Below are 21,420 nucleotides of genomic sequence, written 5' to 3'. Positions count from 1 at the left end.
ACATGTAAAATATGAATTTCTGGATATAGTCTGTTTCAGAAAGATGGAACCTTAATTGTTAAAACTTCAATATTGTACAGATCAGGGAACAGATTCTACCAGAAAACTAGACCTAAGCTTCATTGACATATTAGCAGGATCTTGAAACTCTGATTGTGTTTTTCTTCTCCTCTTATAACTAAGTAAGTTAGAGATGAATTAGCCTCAGCCTCTTCTCAATAACTAACAAACTAACTAACTAACTAACTAACTAACTAACTAACTAACTAACTAACTAACTAACTAACTAACTAAGCTACCCCTTTTATAATGACTTCTAAATATTTTCCTCAAAGCCTAATGTTACATGATTAGTAGACATACTGCTGCATTTGGTATTAGGCATATGCATCTTCCCACAAATTACCATTTTCCTCTCTGAATATGACTATTTAGTGGTCTCACCACTTAATAAGAGTCTTTGTGCCTCCAAAGTGACTTCCTCCTTATTTTCTTTTTTCAAATATTTATGTTTGTTTTCTTTTTTAAAAATTAAAGTAGCTACACAAAACAGAATAATATATAATATGTTTTCCGTTCTTAAATCTTGCCATCCAAGGATATTGAGGAATGCTATTATACATAAAAAATTAAAAATATATTTCTTTTAATAATAACATAATGACAGAAAAGCTATAGATATTTTGGGTTGATTTTTTTTTCTTATTATATGCCTCCTTCTTATAGTGAAAATCAGCAATTCTTGAAAGAGGTGGTACACAATGTACTGGATGGACAAGGAATTGGTTGGTTAAACATGAAGAGAGTACGTCGTCTCTTGGAAAGTGAGCAGCTCCGTATGTTTGTGTTAAGTAAGCTTAATCGCACTATCCAGTCAGAGGAGGATGCTCGACAGGATGTTGTCCAGGATGTGGTTAGTTTTATTTTTATTTTTTTCCCCTTCATCCATCCATGAATGAATTTTGCTGCGTGCTTATGTGCTGAAGCTTATTTAAGGTGGCTCACAAGGGAACTGCTACTACAAGTCTTAAAATATGAAGAATAAAATAATTCAAAGTAATGGAGCAAATGTTGTAGATCAACAATGAAATTGCTTGCTGAAAAGCATTGTTAGTACTTTCTAATGAAATGTACTTGGTGAAATGTTTTTCCCTAAGAGCCGAACCTCAAAACAGGTAGTCCTCAACTTACGGCCACAATTGAGCCCAAATTTTATGACTTTTCGTGCCTCATTTGTTAAGTGAATCACTGCAGTTATTAAATTAGTAGCATAGCTGTTAAATGAGCCCAACTTCCCCATTGATTTTCCTTATGAGAAGATCGCAAAAGGGGATCAACGTGACCCCGGGACACTGCAACCATCACAATGTGAGTCATTTGTCAAGAGTCCAAATGTAAAATAGGTGACCATGGGGATGCTGCCAGGGCCATAAGTGTGAAAAATGGTCATAAGTCCCATTTTTTCAGTGCTGTTGTAACTTTGAATGGTCACTAAATGAACTATTGTAAATTGATGACTGCCTGTATGGTCAGCTTAACTGAGAAGTACTATTTCCACTTGACAGTAGAAAATGGAGATGGACCTCTCTGAATGAGATCAATTCCCAGATAAATTCTTTGTGATATCATTGGGAAATACTAGAAATAAGAATTAAATGATATTTAACCAATTATTTAATTTGAAGCACCTAATTTACATTCAGAAATTATTTGTTTATTAATGTAGTTTCTCTATTGCCAACTTTTGTAGATTCCCAGTCACTAACAGAATTATAAAGTATTATGATATATAAAAGCAACCCTTGCACTGTAAAATCTCTTTTTCATAACAGATCCTTTCCATCAGTCATTAAAGTCTGAGTGGATGATAGACTTAAAGGAAATATCCTAATGCCTTTTTTCAGCTTCATAGTAGCAGATATTCTTCAGTAAGTTTAGGGACAGTCCCACATAAAGCATATGTTACACCAACACTCCACAGTCTGCATTGGTTGCCTATCAGTTTCCGGTCACAATTCAAAGTGTTGGTTATGACCTATAAAGCCCTTCATGGCACCGGACCAGACTATCTCAGGGACTGCCTTCTGCTGCACGAATCCCAGCGACCAGTTAGGTCCCACAGAGTGGGTCTTCTCCAGGTCCCGTCAACTAAACAATGTTGCTTGGCGGGACCCAGGGGAAGAGCCTTCTCTGTGGTGGCCCCGGCCCTCTGGAACCAACTCCCCCCAGAGATTAGAATTGCTCCCACCCTCCCTGCCTTTCATAAGCTGCTTAAAACCCACCTCTGCTGCCAGGCATGGGGGGATTGAGATACTCTTTCCCCCTAGGCCTTTACAATTTTATGCATGGTATGTCTGTCTGTATGTTTGGTTTTACAATAAGGGTTTTTAACTGTTTTAATATTGGATTGTCATATGCTGTTTACTACTGTTGTTAGCCGCCCCGAGTCTACGGAGAGGGGTGGCATACAAATACAATAAAATCAAAAAATCAAAAATATGTCAATGACTAGGATACAGATGATTGACAAAAGTTGGAATTTTTAGGCTAAGTGTGAACATAACATAAAAGATCATGACATTAAAAAACATTAAAGAGGCCTGCTGGATCCTTGAGTACTCAGACTATCAATTGCTTTAGAGAAGTTTTGGATAACCATTTGTCTGAAATAGTGTAGGGTTTCCTATCTATGCACAGGGGGTTGGACTAGGTCCTTTCCAGCTCTGAAAAAAAAAATTAGAATAGAGAAAACATAATTCATTCGAAAGTGAATACTGTATGTGCCTCTCGGACTCTCAGATTCATCAGTCCATAATATCTCTATCTTAATTATGTCTCAGTGTATTCTCTTGTGTCTAATCCAAAACTGTCCAAGTACTGGATTAAAGGTTGTGTTCAAGCACTGGCTTAAAGGTTGGAATCTGAAAATGGAAAGAAATAGAATTAGATGCCATTTGACAAGTAGTTCCCTGTAGATGAAAAACAAAATACCAAAGATATTTATTTGTGATGTTTATTTCCCCCGAGCTGAAGGTGACAGAAATACTTTTGACAATTTCCCCCCATCAACCTTCAGTGAAAATAAGTCCGGCTGAATGAGATTGGCCCAAGTCACTCAGTGAACTTCCATTGCTGAGGGCTCACATACATACTGTATATTTGGATGGATGTGAAAGAATATGCATAAATATCAGCACCATTTTCAGGGATCCATTTTTAAGAGAAAGGAATGAAAATACCAGAAGTGTGGTGGCTAGGTGGCTTAATGATGTTGGGAATGGCTTCTGCTCCAGTGGTTCGAGTTCTAACATGGTGATTCCCATCATTCCCCTCAACAAGGAGATGTTCTATGCAAGTAGATAAAATAGGTACCATTTCAATGGGGAGAAGAGGTGATACTTCATGCAGGCAGTCAGATTCCTGTCCTCTGATCCTTCCCGGATGCAGCACCCATTTATGAGGTGGCTCTGGGGGAGGGAGGGGACCTTGGATGCTGCTGCAGGAAGAGCCACTTGTCTTTCTTTCTGGTGTGAAGTCAGCTCTCCCTCTTGTGGCACACCACGAGAAGCATGCAAGCATTTCCTACAACAGAGCTGTTACCTTGGCAGCCAAACGACTACTCTGCAATTGCATTGTACTTTCCTGGCTAATGTAACAATGCCACGTAACAACAACAATTCACTATTCACTTCACCCTCGAAGTGATGTTGACAGACTATATCTGCCCAGAAAATCTGGTGGCAGAGGACTTTTACAAGTAAAACAAACAATAGAAGAAGAAAAACATGCATTGGCAGAAAATGTCAAAGAAAGTGAACAACCTGCATTGATTGTAGTAAACAACCAGAAACTTCTGAAAGCACAGCAGACAAAGAACCAATATAGGAAAACTGCCATGCAAACCAGAGCCGACAAGCTGGCGCAATAAAGCTTTGCATGGTCAGTTTCTAGACAGGATTGAAGGAAACGTTGATAAGGAGAAGACCTGGTTATGCTCACTAATAGAACACTAAAGAAGGAGACAAAGGTTTGATTCTTGCAGCCCAGGAGCAAGCAATCAGAACAAATGCAATCAAGGTCGGGATTGAAAAATGATGACCCCAAATGCAGACTTTGCAAGGAAGCTGATGAAACAGTTGATCACATCCTCAGCGGCTGCAAGAAAATTGCACAGACGGACTACAAACAGGCACAATTATGTGGCCCAGATGCTTCATTGGAACTTGTGCCACAACTACCACCTGCCAGTAAAGAAGTAGTGGGATCATAAACCTGAGAAAGTAGTTGAAAACAAGCATACCAAAATACTTTGGGACTTTCGAATTCGAACTGACAGGATTTTGGATCACAATACACCGGATCTCTTGATTGTGGAAAAGAAAAAAGTGTGGATCATTGATGTCACCATGCCAGGTGACAGCCAAATTGATGAGAAACAACAAGAAAAACCTAGCCAATATCAGGATCTTAAACTTGAACTACAATGACTCTGGCATAAACCAATACAGGTGGTCCCAGTAGTAATCGGCACCCTGGGTGCTGTCCCAAAAACCTCAGCCGGCATTTGAAAACCATAAACATTGACAAAATCATGACCTGCCAGTTGCAAAAGGCCACAGTACTTGGATCTGCGCGCATCATATGAAAATACATCAGACAGTCCTAGACACTTGGGAAGTGTTTGATTTGTGATATTGCGATATAAAGTCCAGCATATAAATCTTGTTTGCTGTGTATTACTGTTTTTTGTTAATAATAATGATAATAATAATAATAATAATAATAATAATATAACAACAACAACAACAATAGAAACACCAAAATGCCCAGTTTAAGAGCATATTATCTCTTGAAGAGATGCTGTTAAGAAATGTAGAAAATATTGAGCTAGATGGACTAAGAATATATGATACTTTCTTTTAAATTACAGACAGCATAATTAAATTATAGAAAATGAATTAAAATACAAGGGAATTGTGGTCTTTTGAATAATATCCCGAAAAGGCTGTGGAATTGGCTTCTGATTAACAAAGCATTCTTACAGATGAGCTTTTTTGTTTTAGGAGATTAACCGAAAAGTTTACAAAGGAATGCTGGATTTACTAAAATGTACAGTATCAAGCCTTGAGCAGTCATATGCAAATGCTGGACTTGGAGGCATGGCAAGCATCTTTGGTTTGCTAGAAATAGCTCATACTCATTACTATAACAAAGGTAAGACAATACTAAAAATGAGTGTATAAATACTATAAATACTATAATAATATACAGCCTTATGTGGCAGAACTAAATTTAGCCTGTCACAGTCAATAATTGTGTGAACTTTATCTTCAAATAGAGGCTATAAAGAAAGTGTGACTAATTATTAGTATCGGTTATAATACGTTATTTGCTTAGTTTTGTTGGTTTTAAGAAATATTTGTGTGAATCACTAAGTGAAACAAATAGGCAAAACAAAGAGACATTGTCCTTTCCTCAAGAAGTAAAGTGAGGGCTCTGCAAAAAATTAGTATTATGTTATAGTGTCCCTAAGTTGGGGTTTATCCTCATTCATACTTCTGGTATTCACGCAAGAGGTATGATGTTAAAGGTAAAATTTAGCTGTAGTAAATCTGAGTTAATGCTTTTCAAATCTAGGTAAATTGCCTCAGATTGAGTAAAAGTTATTTTTCTTTTGGTAATGATACCAACCTATTTATTACCTAACCACAACAGGGACATTTAAATAAGGACTTTAGTACTTTGTGAAGCACTACGTTATATGGAACTGCCTGATTGATATTTTGATTCATTTTGTTCACAACACATATTCCATTAGGTCATTTTATTAGCAAATCAGCATTAAGCTGATCATTACCACTAAAATAAGTTTTACAAAGTATGTTTCAGTTGGATTGCTTATGAAGCAGAGGGGGAAATGATTAAACTGTTGTGAATAAGAGACAAGCAATGAATGCAATATACTTCCTTCTTTATCAACTTGGCTTATTGCATGAATTGGTCAAGGAAAAAAGGATCACAAAGCAGGTGGAGTTGTATGTTATTTTTTCTCTTTAATCTGGCTACTTTCAGGGAGATGGGAGGTGATAGGAAAACCAGAGATTTTCAGAGTCAATTGAATTGATTACATTGAATCAATTCCAACATAAAAAATAGGAATCAAACATAGTTGACTTTCAAATTAAGTCTTTGTCTGGTTAAAACAATGAATAACCATTCATTGTTATTATTGTTATTATCAATATGAGCCGAGGTGGCACAGCAGGTAGAATGCAGTACTGCAGGCCACTAAAGCTGACTTTAGATCTGCAGGTCAGCGGTTCAAATCTCATCCCCGGCTCAAGGTTGACTCAGCCTTCCATCCTTCTAAGGTGGGTAAAATGGGGACCTGGATTGTGGGGGCAATATGCTGGCTCAATTAAAAAGTGCTATTGCTAACATATTGTAAGCTACCCTGAATCTAAGGAGAAGGGCGGCATTAAAAAAATTGAATAAATAAAAATAAATAAATAAATTTAATGCATATACGTTGGTGGCATCCTCAAGAACTGGTCTGAAGTTATGGAGATTAGTGATTTATTCAAGATGTTTGTTCCTAGGAGACTGAGTTAGAATGGTACATGCATTTGGAAGGGTGCGTTGAAAAATGTATTGTTTGAACAGTAAAAGTATTAGAGCAGGATTCCCCAATCTCTGGTTTGTGGACCTGTTCTGGGCCACGGAATGGCAAAAACTGAGCGATGCAAAGAAGCCAAGCTCTATCCACAAGATGCAGACAGCATGCAAAACCAGGTTCCCACTGGTCCATGGAAAAAACTCTCCCTACAGAACCAATCCCTGGTACCCAAAAGGTTGGGAGCCATTACATTAGAGCAATCTGCAAAAGTTGCTCAGTTTTCAGATAGTTTGTATAGGCATACTCCATACTTATTTGAGAAGCTGGAAATGGACAGAAATGATTGAATTAAACAAACCTATATTCACATTTCTTGTTTACCTTTCGCATTAGTAGATATCCCATATTTAAATGTCGCTTACTTCTGCAAGCAGTTGACACTGACATACAGTATATACATCTCTTTTATTATATGAAACAAGACTTCCATCAGTAGTGCCCTGATTGGTGAGGAAGAATGCTATAACAGGGCATCGTTTTAAATAGAGTTTCATAACAATGGACATACAGAATACATATGTATTCTTCTGCATACAAACCAGCCATGATTTTAAGATGTCTAATCTAATTGTAACACAACATGTAAGTTCCAAAACAGAATCTATGTGCTACTAAAAGTCTCATTGTCATTACTAACTGGGTGGAATGAGGCACTGTAAGGCAACAATTTTTAGAAGGTGTCCAAAATCTAGGATCCATGACACCCAAGGGAATGAAATTTGGGGAAGTTGTGGCTGCTTCAGTGCTACTAGCTGCTGCTGTGGTCATGTGATCTTCATGTTCAATAATTTGCGACAGTTTCCCAGACCGTCTTGCAATCCCTTGCCCCCTCTCTTATTAGGCAGCAGCTACTTACCTTCCTGCTGGAAAGGGAAGGAAGGGAGGAAGAGACAGGTAGAAACCTCTGCATGTCTTTCCTGCCAGCCTGCTAAAACTTATGCCACCTCTTCTTCTCTGATCAGCAAGGACCTCTTGTGTGTTCCCAACTAATGCAGCACCTCTTGTGTAACACTCCCTAAGCAGCATTGGCAAATAACATTTCTTGAGCTGATACTGCAGATACATTAAGTTTGGCAAGAGATTTTCATTGTAATGTCATTATAAAGTTTTCTTGTTAGAGGGGAAATTTTCATTAACTGGAAAAAAACACCAAATCATAATTTGATAGCTAGTTAAATTCATTTTTGAACGGACCATCTTTAAAATAACCACGTTTCAGTATATTAGATTATGTATCTGTATTTTGTGAATTTCTCTTTAACCGCTGATGATGAGAGTATTTTTCATGATTGTAAATAATTAACACCATTAACACTCTCAAGCCTTTCTCTCATTCCTTCTCAATCCCTCTTCCAATTGTTGTTGGCATATTTACTTGGGGGTGGCTTTGGGTTTGTTTTTTTTAGCTGCTTATCTCTCTGTGTTCCTTTCTTTTAAAGAGCCTGAAAAAAGAAAGCGAAGCCCAACAGGTGGAGCAATCACCCCGGTTGGCAAAGATCCTAATTTAGCCAGGAGGGTGGAACCGAAACCCAAGGTGCAACTACACGTACCTCAGCTCATGCCAAGGGCCCCAGGCCTCTCAGGGAAAGGGCCAAGGGAGTTTGACACAAGGAGTTTAAAGGAGGAAAATTTTGTAGCTTCGATTGGTGTGTATATAAATATATGTGGAATGCAGGAAAGTGATTGTGCATTGGCATTAGAACCTACTTGCATCTTTCCCATTAAAACATTATTCCTTTCATTGCTCTAGTAATGTGCTTCACTCTCACTCAGTTTGCAGAGACTAGTCCCATATTTTTTTCTCCCATTTTGAACAAGAATCAACTCAACATTTTGGATGAGTTAATTTCTTTTTTAAAAAAAAATCAGGCTGTTAATATACTGACATCACAGATTTTAATTACATCTCGTTGAGTTACTATAAGCAAATTGGCTGTCTCTCTTTTAATGGGGTGTTTCTTGGAAGTGCATATACAAAGAATTGGCTGATTTATAGATAAATGCGGACAATTATTTTAAAGTCAGATCTGTCTATTTTTATTTAAAAGAAAATCCCACTGAGTTTTTGACACTTGGTGCTATATATATATATATGGTATAAATTGATTGCTTTATTCTCTTAAATATTCCTAAGAAACAAATGGTTGTGCCAAAATACATATAGTAACATATAGAACTCTGTGAAATATAATTGCATTAGGTTTGGAATTATTGCACCATCCAGGCAGAAAAACACTTAGTCAGTTTTCTGAATGATTGTTTCTTCATTTGTTCTGGTTAGCTGAATTTTTGGGTTAATGTTTACATTTTTTGCCATTCAGGATTTTTAAAAAAATCCTGCTCTAATTTGAAGTTAATAACTACTGCATCCTATACCAAAACGGACATAAACCATCAGTGACAGACAGTAAGAAAGGAAATATGAACAGCTCTTTTGTGTTTGTCTAGTACTAAGCAAATCAATTAAGATGGGAGTTCATTCTCAATCTAATATGAATAACTTAATAAAAGTTGTGCTTATAGTAACTATTACATTATAATAAAAACTATATAAATACTAATTGACATATTTAGACTGATGTTAGTTGTTCTATGGGGGGGATGGATTTGGTTTTTCCAGAAGTTGCAGGTTGTTCTATCATTGTTTCACCACAGAAATCCCACTCTCTTTAACCTTCAATAACTTCTAAGTCAACTTTTTCTTCTATTTGTTTTCCCATGTTCTCTTTTTTTTTACCGCAGAATAGTAAGAAATAATTCAACCCACTAGTTCAAATGTTTTTATTTTTTATTTTGTAAGAAATAGGTTTTCAGATTCCTTTATATGTTTTCCTAAGTTCTACTACCTCCCATAAATTATGCTTTCAAGTTAGTTTTCTAGCAAGTTGATTTGATATTGTGCCCCTAAGCTAGTACCTAAAAGTTCCTGACATTTTTTCAATGCAGAAATGCAAACTTAAATTGATTTCTTAGTTTTCCATGTGGATTGCATTTTACCTAATTCCGAGATGCTTGTACTCTAAACAAATATTGCTCTTTTTACCGTATATAGATCTCACTCAGAATTTCCTTTTTTAACACTTCTAAGAGAGTACCATGAATTAGTTAAATTGGGGGAGGGGGGGAGTATTTGAGCAGACTGAATATGTATAGAAAAATGTGTGATCTAGAAACATTATTTTGGGGACAGAAATAATTTGAATATTGAGCATAAAGAGCTTGCAAAACTCTTTTTATAATATGTAATTTCTGTGAAGTCAGATGACATCAGGTGGGTGAGTCTCAGAGTTATTTTTCTCAGCCACCAAATTGCATGTGATTCTTTGAAAAAATATTTCTTTATTAAGATAATGGAGGGCTCTTCTCCTGATCTAGCGGAAGAAGAATTATTTCTTCACATGCCGGCTTTCATTAATCTCAGTTTTGGCAGTGCAGGATTGGGTGGCTTACTTTTCTCTGTCCCCTCACCCCTCCCATTTCCACCTCTGATCAGCATCTGATACTTCTTCTGTCTTTCTCTCCTGCTTGCATTGCATCTTGAGTAGAATTGTGGAACAAGCACCAGGAAGTGACAAAACAAAAAGCTTTGGAAAAACTGAGTAAGGAAAATGATACAAGGACAGAAACATAATACTCCCCATAGCCTCCCCATAACTGCCAACTCCTTTAGATTTTGATTGATCATCCGTGCCACATGAGCCATAGGATGGACCAAAGGAGGTCATTTCATAAAGAAACACAGTGTTGAGTTACTTCAAAGAGCCCTTTTCTGTATGAGGAGAGAGAAAAATAATTTACGTAGTTCTTCTGGCCGAGTTTCAAACCCTTCCTTACCACTGAATTTTTTTTAGACAGTTCTGATGGGTTTATGTTATGAGGGCATGCTATAGTTGCTGCAACATTTTCATTGAAATTATATTCCATGTGGAGAGATTGTTGTCCTATTTCTTCAGCAAAAGGAGTTTATAAGGGCCAATCCATAATCTATCATAGATTATCCATCAATTACTTTTGGTTAAAATAATGTGAGGAATTACTTGACCAACTGTGATTAACTTTTAATGGAAGACAAGACTTAAATATTGTTTTTAAAATACTAGTTCTTTATTGCCATATTTAGGAAATAGCCAAACCAAACTGCAATCTTCTGATATGATTTGCATATGATATGCATATTTTGTTTTGTGCTTAGAACAAACAAATGGCTATTTAAGTAACTCAACTTGAGGATCAAATAATATTTTTTCAAAAAGCAAACTAATGACGATGTTCTATATCAGTTATTTTTTCCCCTCTGGATGCTCCCTATTACGCATCAGCTATTTTCCTTTTTTAAGCCAAAATGCACACTTGGAAGTAAAGCCTGGTACTAATGCAGATCAATGAATCATTTTCTAGTGATACTAAGAAGACATTTTTGTAAATAAAAGTGATGCTGCCATTGTGTTTTATAATACATTAGCTTTCCACCCATTGTAATACAAATTTAGAAATAATATTGAAAAATATTATTAGAGAGAAATAATATTGAAAAATATTATTAGAGAGAAATAATATTGAAAAATAAGGGGAATTAAGAAACCTATATATCTAGGGAGGTAAGTATTCATTGGCCATTAGCAAGACAGGTAGAAACATAGAAGATAGAAGGGTTTGTATAGAAGGTATTCGCAGATTGATCAGAACTCATAAGTTCCATGTTTGGAACTCCAGATAAGTAATAAATTATCACTACTACTACTACTATTACAAATGCAGAGCCTCTAAATTCATGTTTGAACAGTAGTATTTAATCACAGTATCCATTTGACTCTAAGGAAGCTGGATCATATATTTTAAAAAAAGAAATATGAATTTGAGCTCCCCCCCCTTTGTCTACTAAACAGGCCAAAAATTGGGTTTTATAGAAATGGCTCTAAAAAATTAAATTTTCAGTGTGCCATTGGTGTGCAGAGAAATTAGCCACATAATTTAAATATTGTATATTGCTTTCACATAATACAATACTACAGTATTTTCTGGATTGATATCCAGGGATAAATTACAGAGTTTAGTAAGATTTATTCCAAGCTAGATGTGTAGTAGGTTTATTTTTGTAATATATAAGTCTCCTTCTGTTCTCTAAAGTTAATCTTTACTACCTTTTGTGAATAAATATTTTAAAATATGGTCATCCTAATCAAATAGAATTCAATTTACTTTAATTAAAACTTGTTTGTCCTCCCAATTGGTGTTTACCTTTGGTTAACCAAATGCATAAAGATATTTTGATTTTGTTGTTATATGTGTGCACAATGCACAAATGTACATATAATTGATTGAAACACTAATGGTAGTATAGATTTTAGATAATTTATAAATAAATTTTCTGCTCATAGCCTTTCCTTTTCAGCAGTATTATGGACAAGTACCCCATTGGTCAAATAATTTCATTATGATTAGAAATCTACATATTCTACCTACCATTAGTAATTTATCATCTATTCTATAAATTACTCCGTTCATGTTCACATTTCTTTTTATATATAAATTATTTTTGAATGATTAAAAGATTTAAAAAGTGCTGCAAAAGCATGTCAGTGAAGAGTATAATTATCTGAAAGTAGTTCCTGTGGTTATTGCTGCTCCATTTCCCTTAATTTCCTGTGAAGCAATCAGAGACATCTATTTGCAACCCTGCTTGGAAATACATTTTGAATCACGGAAGCCAACATTTATAAACCTCTGTCAATTACTTTTTGAGGCCTTTAAATATATATTCAATTCAAAGCATTTTTATGAAATCTCCTGGGAATATGTACAACTACATATCATTTTTGGATTAACTAAATATATTTGGTGTAGTTTACTATTTTTGAATAATAGATCATCCTAGAAATCTATACTAAGTGCCCCTTCTATTCAAGAACACATTAGCTATTATTTGTGTTACACATTCTTGTTCCCTATTTCTCTCTCTCTCTTTCTCTCTCTCCTGTCTACTAGTAGGTATAACTTCACTGATATTTTTAATCCCCAACTCGCACTATTTAGTGGTATGCAAGGTATTTCTTGATTGTGTGCCTTGTGTCGCCAGATGACATTTCATGTATTTGTCCTGTAATTAAAAGACAAAACCCCCCTCCAAATGCTGGTCATGTGTCCCCGTTATGGAACAGTTGGCAGATATGGCTATGGCAGAAGCATTATGCTCGGTCTCTTCCCCCTTCTGAAATCTTAATGGTGAACCTGTGTAGTCTGTAATATAATTTTTTCCTGCCTCCTTACTCCCATGACGCAGTGTTTTCCAAACCCTTCCCAATTCTGTCTCTCCTTTCATCCATTTTCTAACATTTCATCAGAAAAAGTGTTTTCTTTTAAATAAAAGGTGAACTGCATGTATTTCTTTGGCTTCTATATTATTTATAAAGAGAATGGGATAATCCGTGCATGTTATGTCAATTGCTTTTACGTACACTCTTACTGTTTTTACTTTTGTTATTACAAACTCTGGAGAGCCATTTAATTCATCCTTTCAGTGCTCTGTAATTTTTTCTCCAAAGTTCATGTTTTACCTTTCTTTGTGGCACACAAATCATTGATTATTGCTTGTTGGTTGGTTGGTTAGTTTTTCCATTTGCTAGCGAGACACGTGGAATGAAAATCAATATATTGCATGATGTAAAAATTGTCCAATAGTAAGAAATATTTCTTTCTAAAAAGTAACAGGCACAGAACTAGTCTTACATACAAAAGGTGAAAGGTATGGCTTTCCAGAGTAATGTGATGACTGTCTGGCATGCTTTGTATTAATTTGAATATGCTTGATGCCTGCTTTGTTCTCTTCCCAGTAATAATTGTTTAAGATAATTTCTCTGTTTCTCAGGTGCAGTGACATTTGGACAAAATAGTTGGCTATGAAAAACTGAGCTACATTATTAATCCATGGTATTGAAAGAAATAGGGAAGAAGATTCGATGGGTCACCTTTGGACTGCCCATTCACAGCTCCAGTTTTCTGCCCTATAATTCTTTTACTTTAATTTCTTATATTAATAGGATTATTTATTTTGCTTTGATTAGGATCAGAAGGCACAAAACACTTCTTTGACTTGGGAGAGACGGATGAGAAGAAATCCCAGATTAGTGCTGACAGTGGTGTAAGCTTAACCTCCAGCTCTCAGGTAAGTGTACAGTAGCTGTTCACTTTGGAATGGGCACATTACAAAAAACATTTTGTCACCTTGTAAAAGAATCCGGCCTTTTAGTTGAGAAATATGAATATGCCTTTTTCAACCATTCTAATTTTGTAGATATTCGGGCAAGAGAAAAATTGTCCCAACTATCCTTAACTCCCAAAGACCACCTTGACTAAACCTACAAACAGAAACAGGAATGTCTAATGTGTATTATTTTGCTTCCTGTCAATTCATGATTTCAGAAGAGTGATCTGGATTCTGTGGCAAGTGTGGGGCCTGCTGTTATGATCCGAAGCACCAGCCAAGATTCTGAAGTTAGCACAGTGGTAGGGCATGCCAAAATGAAATGTCTGGGTTTGATTTTAGCAGTTTTTTTTCCAGACTTTCTTGTGTTTGTGCATTTTTTTCTAAACCTATAAGTTATAGGTGCTGTGTATGTACTTTTGGTTACATTTTCTCCTTAATTCTCTTTATTTTTATTTGAGATTGAGTTGAGAACATATCCTTTTCAAAAGTCATGAGTGCCTTATTCATTCCTATAATTTACATAAATTGCCATATATTTCTTTTATGTTTTTATTGATGATCTTAAATTCATTGGGAAACATACTGTAGTATACATTTGTTCATGTCTTGATTTACAACAATTCTGACCTTTTATTTATTTATTTATTATTATTTATTATTTGGATTTGTATGCCGCCCCTCTCCGAAGACTCGGGGCGGCTCACAACAAGTGAAAAGCAATCCAATACATAATCCAATTAATTAAAATATTGAAAAATTTAAAAAACCCCATATACTAAAATACATACACACAAGCATACCATATATAAATTCAACGTGCCCAGGGGGAGATGTTTAGTTTCCCCATGCCTGACGGCAAAGGTGGGTTTTGAGGAGTTTGCGGAAGGCAGGAAGAGTAGGGGCAGTTCTGATCTCTGGGGGGGGAGTTGGTTCCAGAGAGTCGGTGCCGCCACAGAGAAGGCTCTCCCCCTGGGGCCCGCCAACCGACATTGTTTAGTTGACGGGACCCGGAGGAGGCCCACTCTTTAGCTTTTTTGAAATAAATTTGTTGAAGATTATAATATAAAATCAACACAAAGCATACATAATGCATACTATAAAATATATATTGAAATAAAACAATAAAATGCAGAAAGAAAAGGGGAAAAAGAACCCTTCTTCAATCTCAGTAAGTATAGTCAGTGTTAATAACTTATCATCCCTTAAAAAAAACCCAACCATCTCTTCATTCCCTATGTCACACACTTTCTTTATAAACCAATCTTTAAAACCTCATTTCTATATTATACTAGCAAAAGTCCATTAAAAGTTATCAGAAATAACATTACTGTTACCAAACCATATCTACTAAAGTGAATCATTCCTTTTAAATTTATATCTCTTTTTCTGTTTTCAACATATTGAACTGCCACTTGACTGGTGTACTATAGGGTTCCTGCTTGGGCAGGGGGTTGAACTTGATGGCCTTCATGGTCCCTTTCAACTCTAACAATAAATAAATAAAATAAATAAAATAAATATTTTTTCTCTCTTCAAAATAGCTAGCACTGATGATATTACTTAGTTTGGGTAATGAAATGTCTACAAACAACAACCATCAAACTCATGGGCTCATTTCAACCCTGAGCTACAAATATTTTCCTTACTATTCTTTAAAATATTATTTGGTCTGATCAGAAAAAAATCCATTTTAATATTATCAAAAGCAACAATCTATTTTAATCTTCCCACAGGAAGGATTCTTTTAAGATCCCTAGCTCTTAATTTATTTAAAACATTTTTAAACCAACACTAATAATCCTTTTACTGTATTATTCCAGGGTGGATTTTTTTGTACATATCTTTAAGCTCATAGCTAGACCTTTTTTCTTAAAAAGATTGATAAAAACATATCCAGTGAATTCAATAAAACTTGTCATTCTGATGTTTCTTAATATTTAAGCAGCAGTAAAAAAAATCAATTTAATTAAAAAGTACACTTAGGCTACATTAATGGTTATAAAGTTGATGGAATTCTGTGATTCCTAATTGATCAGAAGTTGACTGCAAAAACGTCCTTTCCTGCCAGCTACTCGTACACATAAAAAAACACACCTGTTCATGTTACATCTTGCAATTTTGACTTTTTACATAGATATTCTGAAAATGTGGATCTGGCATTCAGCTGTAACATTCTCCCTCTATTTAGGGACATCAGTTCTCCATAGCTCTCAATAGAAATTTAACAATTCTGATCTGATAAATTTGTCTGCAGAGGATGTGTATCCTGTGTCTGTATCAGAGGATGTGTATCTGTATATGTAACTTGGAGATTATTAAACTAGAGATTTATTAAATTAAATTTACCTCTAAATTATCTAAGTAAAGTTACTCCAATAGTGAAATGGGCATCAAATAAAATTAATAAATAAATTTAAAAATAAATGTAAAGGAAATTAAGAACAGTATTATAAACAACTTTGCCAATCAGGCTAGATAGATGTTTTATCTGGAGAATGCTTTGATAGGCTTTCGAAATTTTACTTATTTGGCCAACATGTTGTTTCATACTAAAGTTCTTTCCAGAAATCCACTTAGTTTTTATTTCCTGAGTTTATCACCATTGTAGGGTTTGACAGGATCTGATGTAATGCTAAAAATTCAATGAATATGTTAATGGTACAATAAAGGCCAAGATTCTGGTTGTTGTTGTTTTGTAGCTTTTGAATAAGTAACATTAAGACTTAAAGCAATATGTCATTATACATATTGGATCCACATTCCCAGTATGGATCCTATTGTAACATATTGTACATATTGTACTATCTTCCCATTTTATTTTTAGTTCATATGGTAGAATGTTTAAATTTTGTTAATTTTGAATGATGCTGTAAATGCATCATTGTCTTTGCAGTATATTGAGCAATAAATAGATTGTTTGATTCCTTCTTCAGGTGAGCAACAGCTCTGGAGAAACGCTTGGAGCAGATAGTGACCTGAGCAGCAATGCTGGCGATGGCCTTGGTGGAGAGATTAGTGGAAATTTAACAGGATCACGAGGCACCGTTTCAGACAGTGAAATTGAAACAAATTCTGCAACCAGTGCTATATTTGTAAGAGTATACATTATTTCTTAGGCATTCTGATGTTAGGGGTGCTTGTAGCTATTATCTGGTGGAAGGAAATTTTGTTAGAGTAGCTCATCCATAATAATGAGCTGACAATCCAAATGTGGTTGCCAAATTATCTGTATATTTACAATTTACTATACATCCATGCCCTTCAAAGTTCCCTGCAAACACAAATCAACACAAATCAACAACCGATAAGTATACCTTCTATATTTATTTTATTTATTTATTATTTATTTTATTTATTGGATTTGTATGCCGCCCCTCTCCACAGACTCGGGGCGGCTAACAACAGTAATAAAACAGCATATAATAATAATCCAATACTAAAAACAGTTAAAAACCCATTATTATAAAAACCAAACATACATACAGATATACCATGCATAAAATTGTAAAGGCCTAGGGGGAAAGAGTATCTCAATTCCCCCATGCCTGGCAGCAGAGGTGGGTTTTAAGCAGCTTACGAAAGGCAAGCAGGGTGGGGGCAATTCTAATCTCTGGGGGGAGTTGGTTCCAGAGGGCCGGGGCCGCCACAGAGAAGGCTCTTCCCCTGGGTCCCACCAAGTGACATTATTTAGTTGACGGGACCCGGAGAAGACCCACTCTGTGGGACCTAACTGGTTGCTGGGATTCATGCAGCAGAAGGTGGTCCCTGAGATAATCTGGTCTGGTGCCATGAAGGGCTTTATACGTCATAACCAACACTTTGAATTGTGACCGGAAACTGATCGGCAACCAATGCAGACTGCGGAGTGTTGGTGTAACATGGGCATATTTGGGAAAGCCCATGATTGTTCTCGCAGCTGCATTCTGCACGATCTGAAGTTTCCGAACACTTCTCAAAGGTAGCCCCACGTAGAGAGCGTTACAGTAGTCGAGCCTCGAGGTGATGAGGACATGAGTGACTGTGAGCAAGAGTATGTTTAAACAACATGTATTTTAACTGACAGAATTTGAGAAGTATCTATGCTTGTTCTTATATTCTTTGCATTATTTGCATACTTAGATCCTTTGAATTATTTATCTCTTCAGTAAGATTATGATTTCATTTTAAGAACCATCTTGTTAATTAACTACCTAACAAGAATTTTCTGCCCTATTTTTGCTTTTTTAAAAGGGTAAATCTCATAGTATGAAAAAAGCAATTAAAGATGACAAATGCAGCAGCCCTGGAAGAGTTCCAGAAGATGCAAGTCAACGAGTTTATCTCTTTGAGGGTCTACTTGGTAAGAATGATTTTAGTTTTGTGCATTCTCTAGTCTTTAGAACTTTTTGAAATAAAACTGAATGTTGATGTGAAGCTACCATGAATTCTCTATAATGTCTGAATTCTCTGACATACAGCATTACATACAAATTGTAACCTCATTGTATTTCTCAAAGCATTATCATTTACTTGCAAATATTGGATTGCTCATTTATTCTATTCTCTATGCAGGGTAGCTTTAACATTGTTATTAGCTTACATGTTTAACTGATCTGAGCAAATAGGTTATCACGTTTATCTGAAAGGAAGAAAACTACATATTTAAGATGATCACCCACAAAAAAAGAGACAAAAAAGAAAAAAAAGTTTAGAGAAGCTTAAATTCACTAAGCAAAGAGCCCTACCCCTCCTGAAGTATCTTCATGCCGTCCCTGATGGTCAACAGTAATGTCCGTGGCTCTTGTATTTCTTGCTGTTCATTTCCCTTTAAAAGCTTGTTAGTCACTCCTTGCCCTTGACTAGGAAGTCAAAAAGATCACTTTTTAACAACTAAGCTTGACTTGGATACTAGATTATCTAAAAAAGCATAAACTTTCATCAGCTGATTTTTGCCGCCATAGATTAGTGCAGTACAATTCTATAATGTTTACTATTCATAAAATTTTATGAAGAGGCCTTCACCCAGTACTGGATTAAAACAACAATGATATATATTTGTGATTTAAAGTAATTTTGAGAAGTATATTTAAAAGTAGTATCTTGAGATATCATTTACAAAATCTAGCATTGATCATTATATGCTCGTATTAACTCGCATTAATCCTCACTTACTTTCACTGTATTTTGAAATATTTCTTGTTGAAAAACTGATTGATCTGTCTCATTAATCCTTATCAAATGCTTAGATTTGTCTCTCTTTTTAATTCTCTCTTGCTACCATGTTGCTGCTTGCTTGGAATTGTAAAGGGAGGGATAAAGGATCTGTCTGGGACCAGTTAGAGGATGCTGCCATGGAAACCTTCTCTATGAGTAATCATTTCTTCTTTCTGCTTTTCTGTGTGCATTTAAAAAAATCTCGAATGTATGGCTTTTCCTTATTTCTGACTTCAACAGTTTCATTTAGGAATATTTGTAGAACAAGAAAGGGAATGATGTGCGCTTTAGGAATAACTTATGAAGTAAAACCAGGAGTAGCATATTTAGTGGCATAGAAAAGGAAAGTATCTGGTTTAATCATACTTTATTATTTGTGGGGGAAATTGTTTATATGAATCTATCTTATAGAAACATGAAATCTCTGGTTAACAAAAATAATGCTGTCTAGGTAAAGAGCGTTCAACTCTATGGGATCAGATGCAGTTCTGGGAAGATGCTTTTCTGGATGCTGTGATGTTAGAAAGAGAAGGGATGGGAATGGATCAGGGACCTCAAGAGATGATTGACAGGTAAAGTATAGATCTCGACACAATTTCTCTCTGCAATGTGTAAGTTACAACTAAATGTGTAGGAATTCAGGGTGAAATTTTATTCTGGATAATTTGTTTCAGTTATAACTATAAATGTAAATAATTATTACTTATTTATGGAGATTCTCAGTCATCCAGGTCATGGTTGTCCCACAGGTCCTTTTGTCAAGAGGCAACTGGACTTTCTGGTGTTCTGAAGAAGCTTCTTGGATGAGAAACAAAACATCTTCAAAGAAAAACCAGAAAGTCCAGTTGCCTTTTGTAAATGCACCTTTGGGGCAATTACTACTTAGGTGTAAAACTTTCTCCTTCTGCCTTTGCTCATTTTAAATGCAAAGGCTATTAAGGGAAACATTTTTATGTAGAGTAAATTTTAAGTACCGTAGATATAAAACCTTGAGATAAATCTTTAGAACAAGAAAGGAAAATAAGCAGAGCAGTGTATAGGATCTTGTAAACAGTGATTGAATGTTCACTATTGGTTAATATATGTTTTTTTCCTGTAGATATTTTTCTTTAGGAGAACATGACCGAAAACGTTTAGAAGATGATGAAGACCGTTTATTGTCTACTTTGCTTCACAATATGATTGTATACATGATTATGATGAAGGTGCTTTTTCGTTTTTGTATTTTAGATTGGGTCTTGGGATGGGTAATGCTATAATATGTCTGCATGTTACAGACTACACTCTTTGAAGTAAGATGTTGAGGACCAACTTTTCTCATTCTAGTTGCCAAGGTTTAGGATTCACTTTTTTTAAAAAGTTAACGGGAATGGGACGAGGAGGATTATTTCTCCCAGAGAGCTGCTTTGTTGATATAATTTATGTTGAAAATTTATATGGTTGTTTTATCATTCTGTAGGTTTTATATGCTGTACAAAATCCTTCAGAATTGTGATAGAATATACAAATATTAATTAATTAACAGCAAAACAAAAATGTACCTATCTGTATAATTTGATCTATCTGTCTTTGCTCCCAGAACCACCTTGGAAATGCCTGGGGAGAGAACATTTCATTTCTTTCAGTTATTTAAAATTTTGCTGCTTTGAAGTTTGATAAGGCAGGCAGATGAGAGGACAGTATATATATCAGACATGTGATCACATATTCAGGAACAATCCAATATTAGTGGCTGGTATAACATTGTCAAGCATTTTTGTTTCATTAAAAGTCTTGAAAATTATTAAAATGTTCAACTAGAATTGGTGTTGTCTTGGACATTTTTATATAATTTTCTTAATAGCAATAGGGAAATAGTTGTCCTTGCCTTCATTCAGGGTTTTTCTCAACTTATTTATTTAAAATATTATTTATAATATAAATTATTTGTAATATTTATACCCTGCCATAATGATCAACAATGTTGTAAGCTGCCCTGAGTCCTCTGAGAGGGGCAGCATATAAATCCAATATAAAATAAAATAAAATAAAATAAATAAAATATAAATAAAATAAAATATAAATATAAATAAAATAAAATAAAATAAAATAAAAAATACATCAGAAGATACATTAAAAGCCCAACAGTGAAACAGTTGCCTGGTGTTAAACCCCCAAAGCCCTCCAAAAAAGCTCAGCTTTGAATTTTTCCCAGAAAGAAGGTAATTGCATTGACAAGGCAACCTCCAAAGCAAATATCAGCACCCTTAAGATGTGTGGAGTTCAACTCTCAGAATTTCTGGGATTCTGGGAGTTGAAATCCACACATCTTAATGGTGTTGGAAGTTGAGAAATAGTGCTCCAAAGG

At 35.3% G+C, this 21,420-nt stretch overlaps 1 protein-coding gene across 1 annotated transcript in view; it reads left to right on the top strand.

The window, feature by feature from the left end:
• Window positions 1-21,420, top strand: part of MADD (MAP kinase activating death domain) — a 91,789-nt gene that overhangs the window by 46,880 nt on the left and 23,489 nt on the right. The window contains 11 exon segments of the mRNA XM_070760165.1: window positions 727-913; window positions 5,064-5,214; window positions 8,116-8,322; window positions 10,222-10,275; window positions 13,738-13,838; window positions 14,096-14,179; window positions 16,814-16,972; window positions 18,111-18,219; window positions 19,167-19,229; window positions 19,525-19,645; window positions 20,173-20,278. Coding sequence (XP_070616266.1) covers window positions 727-913; window positions 5,064-5,214; window positions 8,116-8,322; window positions 10,222-10,275; window positions 13,738-13,838; window positions 14,096-14,179; window positions 16,814-16,972; window positions 18,111-18,219; window positions 19,167-19,229; window positions 19,525-19,645; window positions 20,173-20,278 — 1,342 coding nt within the window.

The sequence above is a fragment of the Erythrolamprus reginae genome, chromosome 1 (assembly GCF_031021105.1).
Source record: "Erythrolamprus reginae isolate rEryReg1 chromosome 1, rEryReg1.hap1, whole genome shotgun sequence".
Classification (NCBI taxonomy): domain Eukaryota; kingdom Metazoa; phylum Chordata; class Lepidosauria; order Squamata; family Dipsadidae; genus Erythrolamprus; species Erythrolamprus reginae.
This window is presented reverse-complemented; position numbering and strand designations above follow the sequence as displayed.